The sequence below is a fragment of the Pan paniscus genome, chromosome 16, assembly GCF_029289425.2.
Source record: "Pan paniscus chromosome 16, NHGRI_mPanPan1-v2.0_pri, whole genome shotgun sequence".
NCBI lineage: Eukaryota > Metazoa > Chordata > Mammalia > Primates > Hominidae > Pan > Pan paniscus.
In genome coordinates, this window is record NC_073265.2 from 30,961,807 (window position 1) to 30,980,740 (window position 18,934).

Sequence of the window (18,934 nt, forward strand, 5' to 3'; positions counted from 1 at the left end):
CTTACACCTGTAATCCTAGCACTTTGAGAGGCCGAGGTGGGCAGATTGCCTGAGCTCAGGAGTTCGAAACCAGCCTGTGCAACATGGCGAAACCCCGTCTCTACTAAAAATACAAAAAATTAGCCGGGCATGGTGGTGTGCGCCTGTAATCCCAGCTACTCTGGAGGCTGAGCCACAAGAATCTCTTGAACTCAGGAAGCTGAGGTTGCAGTGAGCCGAGATTGCACTGTTGCACTGGGCGACAAAGTGAGACTCTGTCTCAAAATAAAATAAAGTAAAATAAAATAAAATAAAATAATACTGTAAACAGATTCAAACATAAATGGACTCTTGATTTGACAGAAGTGGCAAAGGAATAAAGAAAGAATGATCTTTTCACCAAATGGTGATAGGATTATTGTACATCCATATGGGAAAAATAGAAACTTTATTCGTTTCTCACACCATATATGGAAATAATTTGTAGGTACGTTATACACCTAATTTTCAATGACTAAACAATACAGCATTTAGAAAATACAGGCAAATGTATACAGGATCTCATATTAGGAAAAAATTTCTTAAACATGACAGAAGAAAACCAATTCTTAGGGAAAAGATCAAGCCATTTGACAACTTTAAAATAAGAAATTCAGAGGCTGGGCACGGTGTCTCACGCCTGTGATTCCAGCACTTTGGGAGGCTGAGGTGGGTGGATTACTTGTGGTCAGGAATTCGAGACCAGCCTGGCCAACATGGTGAAACCCCATCTCTACCAAAAATACAAAAATTAGCCAGGTGTGATAGGGTGTGCCTCTAATCCCAGCTACTCAGGAGGCTGAGGCACAAAAATCACTTGAACCTGGGAGATGGAGGTTGCAGTGAACCGAGATTGTGCCACTGCACTCCAGCCTGGGAGATAGAACGAGACTCTGTCTCAAAAATAAATAAAAGCAGATATTTGTAATATCTAAGGACCTATATCCAAAATATTTAAAGGTGTCTACAAATTAATAATAAACACTCCTGTAGAAAAAATGAGCAAGAGTTTTAGAAGCATTTCATAAAGTGGAATGTTGAACAGCTCATTTGTAGTTGGGGAAATCCAAATTAAATCCATGATGAGATTCTACTAGACACCTGCCAGAATGGTTATCATTACAAGCCTCTACTAATACCAACTATTGATAAAGACAATGAACAATGGGAAATCTCCTACACTGCTGATGGGGAAATAAATAGGTGTAACCACTTTGGAAAATAGTTGGGCAGTATCTACTGAAGTTGAAGATTCATAGCCCTTGATCTAGCAGTTTGACTCCAGAGTAGCAAGCAGAACTGTATTATATAAGAATATTTACATGATTCTCACAGTATTTAAAACCTGAAAACAACCCCAAATGTCTAATAACAATAGAAGAATAAACAGTAGTATGAATATTCAGTGAAATAACATACCACAGTGAAAATAAATGAATTACAACTGTGTGTTTCAGCATAGATGAATTTTACAAATATAATGTTGAAGGGGAAAAACGCCAGGTAAAAGAATGTATCTTTGATTCCATTAATATAAACTTTTAAAGTAGGCAAATTTTTTTTTTTTTTTTTTTTTTTTGAGACGGAGTCTTGCTCTCTCGCCCAGGCTGGAGTGCAGTGGTGCGACCTCGGCTCACTGCAAACTCCGCCTCCTGGGTTCACACCATTCTCCTGCCTCAGCCTCCCGAGTAGCTGGGACTACAGGCGCCCGCCACCACACCCGGCTAATTTTTTGTATTTTTAGTAGAAACGGGGTTTCACCATGTTAGCCAAGATGGTCTCAATCTGCTGACCTCGTGATCCGCCTGCCTCGGCCTCCCAAAGTGCTGGGATTGCAGGTGTGAGCCAGTGTGCCTGGTCTAAAGTAGGCAAAATTAAGGTATGATATTTAGGTGTTATACTTTGACATTCAAAAAAGGAAAGCAAAGAGGTAGCTATCATTTAAGTGCCTTTTTTATAGGAAGGGGAGGGATTGTGATTGAGAAAGGGTTCTGGAATTGATAGCACTGTTGTATTTCTTGTATGGTGTTTACATGGATGTATAGTTCTTAATATGTATTGAGCTGTATACTGTTTATGTACATTTCTTTTTAAATGTTATATTTCATTATAAAGAGATCCAAAATGCCTAGAAAAATCAGAGGAAGAGGAGCATGGTGTGTTAGTGTGCTGTATTAGCATGGCAGTTCTTGTAGGTCTTCTAAGTGTAATGCTTTTCATTTATGGTGCAACTACTATGGACACTGCTAGGAGTGAGGAGGTAGAATATAGGCAATTAAAACAAGTTCATCTCTCTAAGAGGTTACTGTCAATTTGATAAAACAGGTATGTGGTGAAAAGATACATATTTATTGTAATTTTAAGTCCCACGAGTAACTGAATTCCTGTAATGTTTTAAGTGTCATGAACAAAAGGCTTACTGAGAAGCCAGAAGACAGAGTGATAAAGCTAGTGGACTTGGGTAATATATATTAGGAGGCATTTCAGTAGAAATGAGGAGACCATTTCTTTGTTAAAACTGATTTCTATTCTTGGCTCCTGTCAATGAATATGTGCTACTCAGCTTCTCCCCTTAATTCCACCTTTTCCTGCTGAGTGTTGTTCTTTTTTTTCCTGAGTTTCAGGGAAAGAGTAGGAGAATCTCTAGTGTCATTATAAGGGGAAATAAAGAGGTGCTGTATCTTGGATCCCAGGCTGTATAAAGGAATCAAGTGAACAGTGGGCCAGTGAGTGTGAGGGATCAGTATTTTGTTCTTGCCTTTGTGGGGAGTCTGTTTTCATGGCTTCAATTCTACTAGTCTCTGCCAATGATGGTCCTGGTTTTTAATTCCCATGCTATTTTATTTATTTACATATATTTTTGAGAGAGAGGGTCTTGCTCTGTCACCCAGGCTGGAGTGCTGTGTCTTGATCATAGCTAACTGTATCCTTGATCTCCCTGGCTCAAGCGGTCCTTCCATCTTAGCCTCTGGAGTAGCTAGGACTACAGGTACATGCCACCATGCCCAGCTAAAGCTTTTTATATTCTGTAGAGACAGGGTCTTGCTATGTTGCCCAGGCTGGTTTTGGGCTCCTGGCCTCAAGAGATCCTCCCACCTTGGCATCTGTATTGGGATTATAGGTGTGAGCTACTGCATCTGGCTCCCTACCCCATTTTTAGTATGTTGTTGTCCTTCCGATTTAAAACATGTCATAAACAGAACTGAACTCTACCCCTCTCAGTCAAATCCTTTTATGAACTCCCCTATTTATTGGAAGCTCCATTTCTCATTTTTTCCCATTCTGGTGACAGATTAACCATTTCCTACTTATTCACAGTTGAAATTTTAAAATTGTCTTTGATTGCCTGTGAGATATTAAGAGAAATATGAATAATCATTCTTGGTATCTTAAGAGTTTTTTTTTTTTTTTTTGAAGTACTGTACTGTGTATTTTGTAGCTATTATTTCAAAAGGAAAAGATGAAAAGGGACCTTTGCTTAGTATAATGCTTAGTTTATGGAGGCTTAGAAAATCCTTAAAAGATTATTGATAGAAGTCCAAGACGTCTTGCTTGCCCTAAAGGTGCTTTTGTTTTTGTCTTATAATTAATGCGTGTACAAAATAATTAGCTACACTGAACAAGAAAGTTTTTATTAAATGTGTGGTAGAACCTCTTAATACCACCTTCACTGGGAGGGCAAGCCTCAAAAGACATACTTGTACATACTTACTACACATGCTACCTATTTCCTTTCCTGTTTTTTCTCTTAAGCACCTAACCATATTCCAACACATTTTCCGTATTCGTCATATTGCCTGTCTCATCTTACTTCCCCCCAAAAGCTACCTGAAAGCAAGGATTTTTGTCAGTTTTATTCATTGTTGTATCTGCAAAGTCTGATACGTAGTAGAAATTCAAATATTTGAATGCATAAATGAATATTGGTGTCTAGAAACCTTTGTGCCATCTCTATAAAAAAGTTAAAATTAAAAAATTAGCCAAGTGGTGTGTGCTTGTAGTCTCAGCTATAAGATGAGGCAGTGAGATCTCTTGAGTCAGGGAGGCCAGGGCTATGGAGAGCCATGGTGGTGCCAGTACACTCCAACCTGGGTGACAGAGTCTCAAATTCTGTCTCAAAATAAAAAACAACCAGAAACATTGGTGAATTATGTTATAAAGGAGCTAAATTTTAAAAGGTAGTTGACAGAGACTGCAGCTGGCTAATTGACTCAATCACTTTCTAGCTTTGTTGTCCCCACCTCCCACCCCCTTTTTAATTTTTAAACCTTTATTCAAATTTTGTGATTGTGCCCGTATGTTTACCTCAGGAGCCCCTTAGACAAAGTTGTTCTTTACCAGTTGTTATTAATGTTCAGAGCAAATGTACTACTTACGAAAATCAGGTAGCAGCTTAGATTCTGCTTTGTCATGAAAGATTAATTGAAGTAAGTATTTGAATTAAGTATGAATGCCACTCAGTCATATTTTATGTGACTCTGGGTGAAAGGTTTTGGGTCTTTGGCTTTGAACCACCTACATGTCCTCTGTGAGGACTAACCATTAAAATGCAGAAATACATTTACTTCACTACGGTTGCTTTATGGGAATGGGCAGTTTACTTAAAGAATAAAACCAGTAGTGCTGGGCGTAGTAGCTCATGCCTGTAATCCCAGTGACTCAGGAGGCTGAGGCCGCAGGATTGCATGAGGCCAGGAGTTCAAAACAGGCCTGGGTAACATAGTGAGACCTGGTCTCTAAAAATAAAATTTTTTTTCTTTATATTACCTTTAATCAACTCTTAACAACTAAACCTTTTTTTAAAGACCTAAAATTTATTTTTAAAGACCTATGCAGGCATGGTGGCATGTACCTGTAGACCTAGCTACTTGGGAGCCTGAGGCAGGAAGGTCACTTTAGCCAGGAGGCTACAGTGAGCCATGATTGTGCCACTACTTGGGCAACAGAGTGAGACTTGTACTCTTAAAAAAATAAATAAGTAAACCCAGGAGCCTCTTAACCTAGATCTTCTTTTTAATTTAGTTAAGTAATCAATGCATGTTTTCCTTTGTGCACATTTTTTGGGGGATTATTTATTAACAAGTAAAAATGCATATATTGGTCTATAACATGACATTTTGATGTAAATTGTGGAATGGCATACAGAACTTCTTGATAGTATGATTTTACCTCAGTTGGGTTTCATTGTGTCTATGTTGATATAAGTGTTTTTACTCCTGTACTGAGTTCAGGCTGTCTTTTGTTTACAATTTGTTATTAGAATGCAGTAGTGACAGCTTGGTCTCTGGAGCCAGATAGACAGGGTTTGATTCTGGTTCTGCCTCTTACTGGTTGGACATCCCTGCCTCTCACTGGTTGGACATCCCTGCACCTCAGCTTCTGTACCATGGGAATGATACCTACCTCAGGAGTTGTTGGAGTTAAAACACATGACGTGCTTAGCACAGGTGCTTAGAACAATGCTTAGAACTATTGAATAATAAGGTTCAGTAAATGTTTGTTGTTATTATTTAGGAAATAAAGTGTGGTTAAAAGTTATCTTTTTGACTAGGCACGGTGGCTCACAACTGTAATCTGGCACTGTGGGAGGCCAAGGTTGGGTGGATCACTTGAGGCCAGGAGTTCGAGACCAGCCTGGCCAACGTGACAAAACCCCATCTCTACCAAAAATATAAAAATTAGCCAGGTGTGGTGGCATATACCTGTAATCCCAGCTACTCAGGTGGCTGAGGCATGAGAATCTCCTGAACATGGGAGGCAGAGGTTGCCATGAGCCAAGATTGCGCCACTGCACTCCACCCTAGGTGACAGAACAAGACTCTGTCTCAAAAAAAAATATATATATATTTTTTCAGTAAGATCTTCTCTGACCCTAAATATAATGGCATCTCTGTTTTAATTCTTCATTCCTTAATTACCTTGCTGTGTTTTTCTACATGGCTTACCATTACTTGATATTATATATTTATGGGTTTGTCTTCCCCTACTGGATTTTAAACTCTGAGGGCAAGAACTTTGTTTTATTCATAGCTGTGTTCATTCTAATGCCTAAAACAGTATCTGGTTGATAGCTGGTGTTCAATAAATATTTAAAGATGAATAAATTAAAGTATATAAATACCACTAAATGCCCTTTGGGGAGGGGGTCGTCTATTTGATTATTTTAACGAGTTACTGCCTTTTGTGAGGGAGCGTATTTTGTTTTGGCAGTGCCTCAGTATTGATCTTTTGTTGCCAAAAGTACCTAAAACCTTACCCTTCTTTTTTGTTAAGCTATATGTGAGACAGAGCCTGAACAGCCTGTTCGACATTACCCATTATGGGTAAAAGTAGAAGGTGAAGTAGATCCAGAACCAGTTTATATCCCCACGCCTTCTGTCATTGAGCCTATGAAACCATTGTTATTGCCTCAGCCAGAAGTTTTATCTCCTACTGTGAAGGGCAAACTGCTCACTGGAATTAAATCTGCACGGTCATATACTCCCAAACCCAATCCTGTGGTAAGTCTGGAATTTAATCTTTTATTACAAGTTACCAAAGTCATGTGTAAAGATGGTGTGTTTCAAGCAGATTTTTGGTTGATATTTTGTGAATCATTTTGCTTTCAGTAATATGTTTATAAGATATCTTCCTTTCTGGTTTAATCAGTTTAGTGCTGGCACTTTAAAAATGTCTTAAAAGTAGAAATGAGTAGTAGTAATTTTAAAAAATAACCATCTTCAAGAAGATCATAGAAACATAGGCTTTTTTACATGGCCTGGAAAAAGTTTTTTAAAGATACTACTCCTGTATTGTAGAATATTAGTAATCAATATAAGCAGTATATATTATTAGTAGAAAAACATTAGGGAAAAGCTTTTAAAAGCTTTTAAAAGCAAATTTTAAAATGCATAATAATATCAGTAAAGTTTAAGATTTAAAGTAACAGTTGATATAATATGACTGAAGACTGGTAGGTAAAAGTAGGAAGTTATTCATTGTGTTAATGGCTTAAGCAAGTCTTATTATCAAATCCATGTGTCCTCCTAGTCCATTAGATTGAAGAAAAATCCTATACTACGATGCTACTGAATATGTTCTCTGTAGCAGAGCTATTATAGTATAAAGCTGTTTCTGGTCTGTGATGAAATAAGCAAGGGTAGGCCGGGCGCGGTGGCTCACGCTTGTAATCCCAGCACTTTGGGAGGCTGAGGCGGGTGGATGATCTGAGGTCAGGAGTTCGACACCAGCCTGGCCAACATGGTGAAACCCCGCCTCTACTAAAAATAAGAAAAATTAGCTGGGCGTGGTGGCTCGTGCCTATAATCCCAGCTACTCGGGAGGCTGAGGCAGGAGAATCACTTGAACCTGGGAGGCGGAGGTTGTGGTGAGCCGAGATTGCTCCACTGCATTCCAGCCTGGATGACAGAGCAAGACTCCATCTCAAAAACAACAACAACAAAACCTGAAAAAGGCAAGGGTTAGGGCCGCTGATCTCCACGCAGTCCAAATTCTGCATATAATTTTCAACTCCCCCAAAACTGAACTCTTAATAGTGTACTGTTGACTAGAAGCCTTACCAATAACATAAACAGTCAACACATTTTTGTTATATGTAGTATATACTGTATTCTTACAATAAAATGAGCTATAGAAAAGAACATGTTACTAAGAAAATAATAAGGGAAAGAAAATGTTGTTACTATTCATTAGTGGATCATCATAAAGGTCTTCATACTATCTTCACATGGAGTAGTCTGAGGAGGAACAGGAAGAGTTGATTTTACTGTCTTGGTGACAGAGGTGGAAGAAAATCCATAAGTGAGTGGACCCACACAGTTCAAACCTGTGTTATTCAGGGGTCAGCTGGATAGAAAATAAGAGTAAATATTTAGAAATTTCTACAGCAAGTTGATTAGCTGAATCTAATATTTAAAAACCTTGCATTTTATATGTTTTTAGTTTTTCTAGTAATTTATTGTATTTACTAAAGTATCAGTCTATGATGGACTGGTAATTAACAATGTATCATTCACCATAGATAATTTGAAATGCACTGCTCTGGTATGATCTGAAATTTCCTGATAGAGAACTGGATCCTTTCTGACTGCCCTAAGATTTGGCACACATGAACTGTACTTGTGCTGTTTGATTTGAAAGTTTGCATTAAAAAATTTCGACTGTTGTAATACAAAAAAAGATTAAACATTCGTTTTGTTTTGGAGTCTAGCGGAGTTTTTCCCACTGTATGGAATATTTTGTTGTATGAAATTTACAGATTCGGGAAGAGGACAAAGATCCAGTCTACTTGTACTTTGAAAGTATGATGACTTGTGCTCGAGTTCGAGTATATGAGCGAAAAAAAGAGGACCAGAGACAACCATCTTCCTCCTCCTCCCCATCTCCATCATTTCAGCAGCAAAGTTCATGTCATTCTAGCCCTGAGAACCATAATAATGCAAAGGTGAGTTTCTTGTTGCATAATTTCTTTTTAACTTCTAATTCCCTGTTTTTGGTATTAAGATTTGTATTACTATCAGAATAATAATTATCCTACAGGGCAGAGAAGTCATACATGACATGTATAACAGTTTATTTCTCTGTGTACCTATTGTATGATATGTCCTTTATGGTTATTACAAGTATTATTCTTTCTTGGTTGGGTGCCGTGGCTCATGTCTCTAATCCCAGCACTTTGGGACGCTGAGGCAGGCGGATCAGTTGAGCCCAGGAGTTTGAGGCTAGCCTGGCCAACATGGTGAAACCCTATCTTTACTAAAAATACAAAAAAAAAAATTAGCTGGGCCTGGTGCCACATGCCTGTAATCCCAACTACCTGGGGCGCTGAGGAATGAGAATTACTTGAACTTGGGAGGTGGAGGTTGGAGGTTGCAGTGAGCTGCTATCATGCCACTTTACTCCAGCCTGGGTGACAGAGTGAGACTCTGTTTCAAAAAAATATGTATATTATTCTTTCTTTTTCTTTTCTTTTTTGTTATAATAATCTTTTATTTATTTATTTATTTAGAGAGAAAGTTTTGCTCTTGTTGCCCAGGCTGGAGTGCAATGGTGTGGTCTTGGCTCAGTGCAACCTCTGCCTCTTGGGTACAAGCAATTCTCCTGCCTCAGCCTCCTGGGTAACTGAGATTACAGGTGCCTACCACCACGTCCGGCTAATTTTTTGTATTTTTAGCAGAGATGGGGTTCCACTATGTTGTCCAGGCTAGTCTCGAACTCCTGACCTCTGATGATCCACCCGCCTTGGCCTCCCAAAGTGCTGGGATTACAGGCGTGAGCCACTGCACCCAGCCACATTTGCATCCAGCACTTTGGGAGGCCGAGGTGGGCTGATCGAGACTAGCCTGGCCAACAAGGTGAAACCCCATCCATAGTAAAAACACAAAAAATTAGCCGGGTGTGGTCGTGGGCCCCTGTAAACCCAGCTATTCGGGAGGCTGAGGCAGGAGAATCCCTTGAACCCAGGAGGCCAAGGTTGCACTGAGCTGAGACCACACCATTGCACTCCAGCCTGGGCAACAAGAGCAAAACTTTGTCTCAAAAGAAAAAAAAAATGTAATTAAGCAGTGGTTATCAAGAAAGTTAACTCAATAATAGGGAATAGTTTTCAAATATGCACCCTGTACCAACAAAATCCTGTATAATTTACACAGTCGTTCAAGCAAACACAAGAAAACTGGTTCAATTTCTATGAATTATCAAGAGGAAAGGAAAAATGCCCTTCTATCTCAAATCAGGTTTGAATGACAGCTTTTTTCAGTATAATAAAGACATACGTGCACACAATAAAGACAAAATATGTCTTCCCATTCTAAAACATTTCCTCTTTTAGTCCATTATATGCTTTGCATAATCTTGTGTGGTAAGTCTTTGCTGCAACTGATAATATTCAAAGTAAATCCCTCCTGGTTTAGCGTTCTAAGAAGCCAATAGTTGCAGCAATTCGAGCATTAAGTGTACTTCCAGAATCTGTAAGTAAATGCTGAGGCTGTGAAAAGAAGAAACTATGTTATAAGTCATGTATTTGTGATTATTTTGCAGAGATAAAGAGAATGATGTTATCTTTAAGTGAAGAGCAAAAAACAAAGGACATCCAACCAATTTTCTATCCTGCATTTTTCATTCCTTGGAAAATTAAGGATGAAAAACATTCTTAAGGGCAGCATTAATGCCAATTCTTCTTAAAAGCTCCTGTATTTTAAAACAGAATAAGGATGACAGTAATTTAAAAATGTAAATTATATATCATTTAGAACCTATAAACAGTATTTAAAATCATTAACATTAGCATTATTAATGACCACTTTAATTATAAGTTGTAATTTCAGATCTCATGATAAATAAAAACTTTGTTACCTATATTAAAAAATTATATAGTTAAGCTAGTAGCATAAACATCTATGTATCTATGCAGAGAAAATTTTAATTGCCTTTTTAGTATATTTTAAAATAATTTCTCATAATTATTTTAAACATTTTAATAAAAACTCTTTGAAATAAACTCAGTGAGGTAGAAGGAAAGACAGAAAAAGCATCAAGTTTTTAAAGTAGTTAATATACTACTTTTACTTTGTTACATCATTTTGGATAAAAAAAACTTCTGTTTTCCCAGCTTTCAGGAGGTAGGTCTGGCTTTTAGGGACTTTTAGGGACTCCCTAGTCTTCAGTTTGTTTAAAATACCCATGAATGAATTTTTAAGAAGGACAAACTTTTATGAATAAAGACACAAGAAATTAGTTTTTCAAAGTAAAGTTATTCATAGCATATAATCCTAATTATACACTATGCCATTTGATTCCAGTACTTACTGAAACTTGGTTAATAAGATCATTTTCTCAATTTTAAGAAATGGGATTAGGCATCTCTTAAACATGTGGGGAAGCAGGATATTTGAGAAGTAAAAACACGAATAAGGGTTTCTTGTCTTACTGCCACTGGGCAATTATACATTCTCCCATTTGATCCTGCTGCTGTTTACCATGTGTCAGGTAGTGTGCCAGTGTGCTGTGCAATTACATGTACTACCTTATTTAACCATATGAGGTTGGTGGTATTATCCCCATTGCACACATGAGGCAATAAGTCCTAAGCTATATTGCTAGCAAGCAGTGAAGCCAGGATTTAAGACTAAGTATACTTGACACCAAAGGTGTCTTTATTTATTTATTTTAAAGAAAAAGCCCCTAAAATCCATTTTGTTATCTTTTTTTTTTTTTTTTTGGAGACGAATTCTCGCTCTGTCCCCCAGGCTGGAGTGCAGTGGCGCAACCTCGGCTCACTGCAAGCTTCGCTTTCCAGTTCACGCCATTCTCCTGCCTCAGCCTCCCGAGTAGCTGGGACTACAGGCGCCCGCCACCACGCCCGGCTAATTTTTTGTATTTTTTAGTAGACACGGGGTTTCACCATGTTAGCCAGGGTGGTCTCAATCTCCTGACCTCGTGATCCGCCCGCCTCAGCCTCCCAAAGTGCTGGGATTACCCATGTGAGCCACTGTGCCCGGCCTGTTATCCTTATTATATCTTGTGACACCTGAAACACTCAATCTGTCATTTACTTGAGCCACTATAATGCTCTCTAGATGGTTATATCCTCTGCTAATGCAAGAACTGATAAATTTTTAGATAACCAAGTGAACACTTACTTATTGTGAGGTGGGAGGTATTTTAGTCCTTCATTTAAATGTGCTGTTTATCCTCTGTGGCCTGTCTAGGGAGACATTCTACATATATGTAAAATGCTTAGGTCAGCATGTGCCTGGTACATTATAAGTACCCTGTAAACACTAGCTTTCATTATTATCTGCTCAGAACAAAATCTGCTATTAATACATTAACTACGTAGATTAAATGGAAACTGCCATTATCCTACAGCTCTTGCCTCCTTGGCAATAGTGTTCTGGGTCAAAGGCTGGTGTCTGATCCAAGATGAACCATTCAGACTCCTTTCCTAGGATTTTAAAAACTGGAACTAAGGGCTGCTCTGTCTATGGAGTAGCCATGTTTTTATTCCTCTACTTTTCTTTTTTTCTTTTTTTAAAGACGGAGTCTCGCTCAGCCACCCAGGCTGGAGTGCAGTGGCGCTATCTTGGTTCACTACAACCACCGTCTCTGGGGTTCAAGTGATTCTCCCATCTCAGCCTCCCGAGTAGCTGGCATTACGGGCAGGTGCCACCATGCCCGGCTAATTTCTATGCTTTAGTTGAGACGGGGTTTTACCATGTTGGCCAGGCTGATCTTGAACTTCTGACCTCAGGTGATCCACCCACCTCGGCCTCCCAAAGTGCTGGATTACAGGCGTGAGCCACAACATCCAGCCTGTTCCTCTACTTTCTTAACTTGCTTTCACTTAAAAAAAAAACTGGAACTAAGGAAAGAGGGCAGTCTCTTCTGATTAGTGAAAGTGGAATGATAAAAGAGTCTAGGTGGCAGTCTGTCCAACCCATGGAGGATTATATGAGAAACTGAGGCACACATTCACAGATAATTTAAATAATAAGTTCTGATTCCAGTTACCCTTGTAGTTAGGCTACACCTCTTCCCTTTCCATGGTTCAGCTGATGGCTGGGGGCTCCACCTTCGCTTGTACTGCCACCTCAACATCAGTGGTGACTCCCCGGAAAACCACTAAAGGTATAAATCAGCAGTTTTCTTTTAAACAGCAATTTGTTAATGACAAAAACAAAAAAATTTAAATGTGCATATCTTTTTGACCCTAAATTGTAAGTGTACATAGCATGAGGGCACAAAGATATGTGCATGTATGTATGTTTACTCAAACATACGCATATATATAGCTGTTCAGTGCACTATTGCCCTTACTGATGAGAAATTGGAGGCAGAATGCCTGTTAATAGAGGATTTGATAAATTAAAAAGTATTATTCTTTCTGATCCTGGAGTAATTTTAAAAATTCTAGTTTTATTAATTTGTCTGTAATTATTAGGGTGTGCATCTTTCCACATTGGCAAATTTTGTTTCTTTTTTTTTTTTTTTTCGAGTTAGGGCCTCACTCTGTCACCCAGGCTGAAGTGCAGTGGCACGGTCTCGGCTCACTGCAACCTTCAGCTCAAGCGATCCTTCTGTCTCAGCCTCCCAACCAACTGGGACTATAGGTGTGTGCCACCATTTGTGGCTAAGCTTTTGTATTTTTGGTATAGATGGGGTTTTGCCTTGTTGGCCAGGCTGGTTTGAACTCCTGGGCTCAAGTGATCTTCCCACCTCAGCCTCTCAGAATGCTGGGATTGCAGGCATGAGCCACCGAGACTGGCCTCAACTGGTGAATTTTCTGAATAACTGTAGTTTGTTTCATTTAACAGTAAATATGTTTCCGTCTTTAAAGTACAATGTGAATTTTTTTCTTGATGACTCAGTCACTATCAAGGACATTAGGTAGCAAAACTATGTGTTTTTACCCAGGGTTTTATATGATAGTAACGTAGATGTGCATGTGGATTGAAGCTGTTGACATTTCAATCATTCTAATGATTTAAACTTCTGTGAGAGATTTAATGCTTGTGTCCAAGTTTCTGTGGGTATTGAATATATGTTAAGTTAAAGTATTTCTGTGTTACTGTCTCCTTCAGGAACCTGATTCTGAACAGCAGCCCTTAAAACAACTCACCTGTGACTTGGAGGATGATTCTGATAAATTACAAGGTCAGAATGAAAACTAGATCTTAACATTTGATAAAAATTATTTAGGTCTAGATTATAGTAATAATGGGAGAAAACCCAAACCATCAATTCAGAATATGTCTGCCTACCCTGTTTCAAACTTATGCCAAAAACAGGGACAATAAGTAAAAGTTTTTTTTCCCCATTATTTGGTCTGTTAACACTCCTGCTCTCAAAAATAAAAGAAAATTCATTCATGTTGATAAAGCATGTTGTTGCAAGAGACATTTAGGATGAGGTCAGTGAGTTTTTTTTTTTAACCTCTTTCCAAACCCCAGTAATATTGGCATCATTAGCCTTTGGTCCTCCATCACTGCCACCTCTGGGGAAATCTAGAAGGAGAAAGGAAGGAATATTACTGTGATTTAGCTGGCAGAGGCTACTGTCAGAATTACTTTGATGACAGGTAGTGGTCAGGTGGTTACCAATTTGTTTTTGGTTATGCTTCCCGAGACTTCTGACACTTAAGCAGCAGGGCTTCCTAACTTCTTAAAAAACGTCATGGTACATACAAATAATTACAATGTTTCTATAGCACATTGCGGTAAGTGGAGGAGGCTACTAGGGTGGAGGGAACCTGCCTGAGAGCGTGAGCACCCTGAGGATTATGGGGGCCCTTGACATACCAGTACACTCATTGGGAAGCTGTGCTAAAGAAATCCAGGAGTCTAGTGAAATACATGTCTAGTCAACATGTTGCCATGGAAAGAATACTTTGGGGAGTTGAGTGATCTGCATACAGTGTAGAAATGGAGCAATCATATCTAGAAGCACAGAAGTAATTCAGAGGTATTTGCAGTAGAAATTAGAGGTAGAGTGCACTTAAAATCAGAATACTACAGCTGGGCGCAGTGGCTCACGCCTGTAATCCCAGCACTTTGGGAGGCCGAGGCGGGTGGATCATGAGGTCAAGAGATCCAAGACCATCCTGGCCAACATGGTGAAACCCCGTCTCTAGTAAAAATACAAAAATTAACTGGGCGTGGTGGCACGCGTCCATAATCTCAGCTACTCGGGAGGCTGAGGCAGGAGAAACACTTGAACCTGGGAGGCAGAGGTTGCAGTGAGCTATCACGCCTCTGCACTCCAGCCTGGCGACAGAGCTAGACTCTGTCTCAAAAAAAAAAAAAAAAAAAAATCAATACTATTTTTCTTGCTGTTCTTTTGGATTGACTCTAATCTGTACATGTTTCAAAGCATCTAGCAAGTAGTTTCACTTTGCCTGTATGTGTAGCAAAATAGTAACCTATACCAGTGAAGCTTAACCTTGGTTGTAGGTCATGGTTTGTTTGCGAGCTAACTCTAATGTAATAATTGTGGCATTTAGAGTAGTGTTAAGGGAACTACCTGTTAGAGCCCAGTCAGCAGGATAATGAGGACTATTGTAGTCTTATTCTCTGGAACTTTTTCTTCCTGGAAAACTCCCAAATTGTGAAAGTTGATACATTTTAAGTTACTACTGTGAAAGAACATGAGAATGTGACAGTTTTTTTTCAGAGTTTCATACAAAATGCTGTGATGCAGAAATAATCTTTCAACTTTTTATTTTTTATTATTATTTTACATCAGAAAAGAGCTGGAAGTCTTCCTGCAATGAAGGGGAATCCTCTTCTACTTCTTATATGCATCAGAGGTCACCTGGTGGTCCCACCAAACTGATTGAGATCATCTCAGACTGCAACTGGGAGGAAGATCGGAACAAGATTTTGAGCATCTTATCCCAGCACATCAATAGCAACATGCCACAATCACTTAAGGTGGGCAGCTTCATCATTGAGTTGGCTTCTCAGCGAAAGAGCCGGGGTGAGAAGAACCCTCCTGTTTATTCTTCTCGTGTGAAAATCTCTATGCCATCATGTCAAGACCAAGATGATATGGCTGAGAAATCTGGATCAGAGACTCCTGATGGTCCATTGTCCCCTGGGAAAATGGAGGATATCTCTCCTGTGCAGACAGCTGCCCTGGATTCAGTGAGGGAGAGATTACATGGAGGCAAAGGTCTGCCTTTTTATGCAGGGCTTTCTCCTGCAGGGAAGCTTGTGGCCTATAAACGTAAACCCAGTTCAAGTACATCTGGGCTTATCCAGGTGAGAATTATCTTTAATCTGGGTGTAGCACCTTTGTATACCTAGGTAGTATCATGATTTTTCAGAGCCCTTTATGGTCCTGATATCCTTTATCTTGACATTTCCTGGGAACTGGGTGACAAAATTATTATCTCTTTTTGTAATAGGCCTAGTTTAGATGCATACCTAGAGTGAATTTTTGTCACATTTATGAACAGAAACGTAGAGCCTTGTATTAGTTTTAATTTTCTTTCTAATCTTCCCAGAAAGTTGCTCTTCATAAACTTTATTGCCTGCAGGCTCTAGTGATACTTTGACAATAAAGCAAGGGTAATCAGGGATTCAGTCTAGTTCTTGGAATTTATTATTAGCAGATAGGTTTCAAAACAAAACCATGGTTAGAACGGTAGGTGTAAGGGGAAGATGAAATTGACTTAAAGATAGGCAATATATGTTTAGAAACTTGGGGAAAATTTTTAAAATTTTTATTTATTATTTATTTATTGCAATCTTGGCTCACAGCAACCTCTGCCTCCTGGGTTCAAGCAATTCTTTGTGCCTCAGCCTCCCAAGTAGCTGGGATTACAGGCATGTGACACCACACCTGGCTAATTTTGTGTTTGTGTGCGGTTTTTTTTGTTTTTGTTTTTTTTTTTAGTAGAGACGGGGTTTCGCCATGTTGTCCAGGCTGGTCTCGAACTTCTGAGCTCAGGTGATCCACCCACCTTGGCCTCCCAAAGTGCTAGGATTACAGGGGTGAGCCACCATGCACGGCTGAAAATTTTAATTTAGTAAGGTGTTATTTAAATACAAGAGTAAAAATTCAGCCATATTTACTTAATTATATTTTTTCTTTATTTGATTCGTAGGGGTTTTGTTAGTGTAACTGTTGTAGGACAAATACCTTTATCCTTGATATTTAGTAATTCACACAGGTTGTATTAGTAAAATTATACTGGCATATAGAAAATTTTAAAAGAGACGTTCTGAATTAGTGTCATAGTCAAAAAAGGTTTTTCTAGCTGAGCGCAGTGGCTCACGCCTGTAATCCCAGCACTTTGGGAGGCCGAGGTGGTGGATCACCTAAGGCAAGGAGTTTGAGACTAGCCTGGCCGACATGGCAAAACCCCATTTCTACTAAAAATAAAAAAGTTAGCCCGGCGTGGTGGCGCGCGCCTGTAATCCCAGCTTCTTGAGAGGCTGAGGCAGGAGAATCATTTGAACCTGGGAGGTGGAGGTTGCAGTGAGCTGAGATTGTGCCACTGTATTCCAGCTTGGGCAACAGAGGGAGATTGTCTCAAAAAAAAAAAAAAAGTGCACTTTTATATTAGAGTAGCAAATATGTGGAAGTGTCTGATATTATTGCAAAGTTAGCTTGACTTTCATTAGATTGGCTGCTTCTAAGTCACTAAGGACTTCTCCATTAATAATATGATTGATATAGGCTGGGCGTGGTGGCTCACACCTGTAATACCAGCACTTTGGGAGGTGAAGGCGGGTAGATCATGAGGTCAGGAGTTCAAGGCCAGCCTGACCAACATGGTGAAACCCCATCTCTACTAAAAATACAAAAATTAGCCGGGCATGGTGGCGTGTGCCTGTAATCCCAGCTAGGAGGCTGAGGCAGGAGAATCGCCTGAACCTGGGAGGCAGAGGTTGCAGTGAGCCGAGATCGCGCCACTGCATTCCAGCCTGGGCGACAGAGTGAGACTCCATCTCAAAAGAGAAAATAATATTAATATGATTGATCTACTTAATTAAAAAACTTATTATTGCAGTTTACTGTTGTGCATGCTATGTAAATGCTTCTGTTGATATTTCTTATACTCTTGATGAGGAGAACAGTATTTTCTCTACCTTATTTATTGATTGACACTTTGAAAACAGAGGTTTGCCTGATACAATTTCTAGTGAGACCAGACTCCCTAAAATACAAGCATGGAAATTTTTTGTTCTCTTCTGCCCAGGACTCACAAAGCCACCATAGAATGTGTCTGCATAAGCAGTCAGGCAACTGTAAACTTTGTAAACTTTGGGGAAGCTGCAGAGTAGGCTTCAGCGCGGTCCCAAGGGATCCGGGAGGGGGTATCTGACCTATTTCTGTATAGCCTGAAAAGTTACAGTAAAGTCTACTTTCAGGGGGAATGATCACATTCTTTGTACCAAACTCAAGGCAGAGATATTCTTGATCTCTGTGGGAATAATCACAATTTAACCAAAGTAGCAAAGAGTAATTTTGTTTTGTGTCTCTGAAGATGGAGTTGCTTGCTGTAGCTAGTCTTCTCACCAGTTCCCTGTTAGAGAGTAGATTCTACCTCACTCCATCTCCCCCAAACCCCGATTTTTAAATGGTGAAAAGGAAATATAGAAAAGGTTATCTTCTCTAGAGTTGCCTGGCAATATGACCTAGAGAACATGGGTAGAGACTTGGGAAGTTTTTGTTTTCTTTCTTTAAAAAAAAAAGAAAAGAAATCAACCCCCACAAAAAACAACTGTGCTGGTACCCATGATGAGCAGTCTGATAAACTCAGGCAGCAGAGGGGATCTTTACTTCATTTGTTGGTTCACTTTCTTCTGACTATTTAGTTAATTATGTCTAGAATAAGAATGAGTTCGTACCAACATTCAGTTTGAACCCATGTTTTATCCAAGAGATGAAAATAGTATTTTCAAAGCTAAGCTTTTTGAAAATGAAAAACTGTGAGGTAATTGTGGCTTAGGTTATTGCAACAATGATTGTCTTATAACTTAAAGTAGATTTCACTTATATTTTTCAAATATGAAGGATGCTTGAAAGGACCCTTGTGTGAGAGCTTCATTATGTCTCTCTGGTCTTACCAGAGAGATTCTGTGGGACACTCATTTTTGCTGATGAGGTTAATAGCTTAACCAGAATGCCTTATTTACAAGGAAAACAATTGGATAATTCTAGTTGTTTAGATTTGATGATAACTTTCACATAACTAGGATGCAGAAATGATGAGTTTCCGATTCTCTATTTTCAAACTACAATATGAAGGAGATGAGATTAGTTCAGAATATCAGATGACAGCATTTTTCTACCTCCTGATTACTCAGATTATTCTAAATGGAAAAAGTCTACTTTTTCCCTTTTAAATCTGAAAAATAGACTTATGAAAACTTGTAAAAATGAAGCCCCTGTCAAGGGAGAGGAGTTA

At 39.1% G+C, this 18,934-nt stretch overlaps 1 protein-coding gene across 17 annotated transcripts in view; it reads left to right on the plus strand.

Annotated features, from left to right (window-relative positions):
- The window catches only part of MGA (MAX dimerization protein MGA), a 162,882-nt gene that overhangs the window by 101,551 nt on the left and 42,397 nt on the right, over positions 1–18,934 (plus strand). For 16 of the 17 annotated variants that reach the window (XM_055098656.2, XM_008952000.5, XM_055098657.2 and 13 more), the window contains 4 exons: positions 6,292–6,518; positions 8,276–8,461; positions 13,599–13,671; positions 15,259–15,776. In XM_055098656.2, the coding sequence (XP_054954631.1) occupies positions 6,292–6,518; positions 8,276–8,461; positions 13,599–13,671; positions 15,259–15,776 (1,004 nt within the window). The remainder of the gene's footprint in view (positions 1–6,291; positions 6,519–8,275; positions 8,462–13,598; positions 13,672–15,258; positions 15,777–18,934) is intronic. The other variant, XM_063596564.1, reaches the window with a different exon arrangement.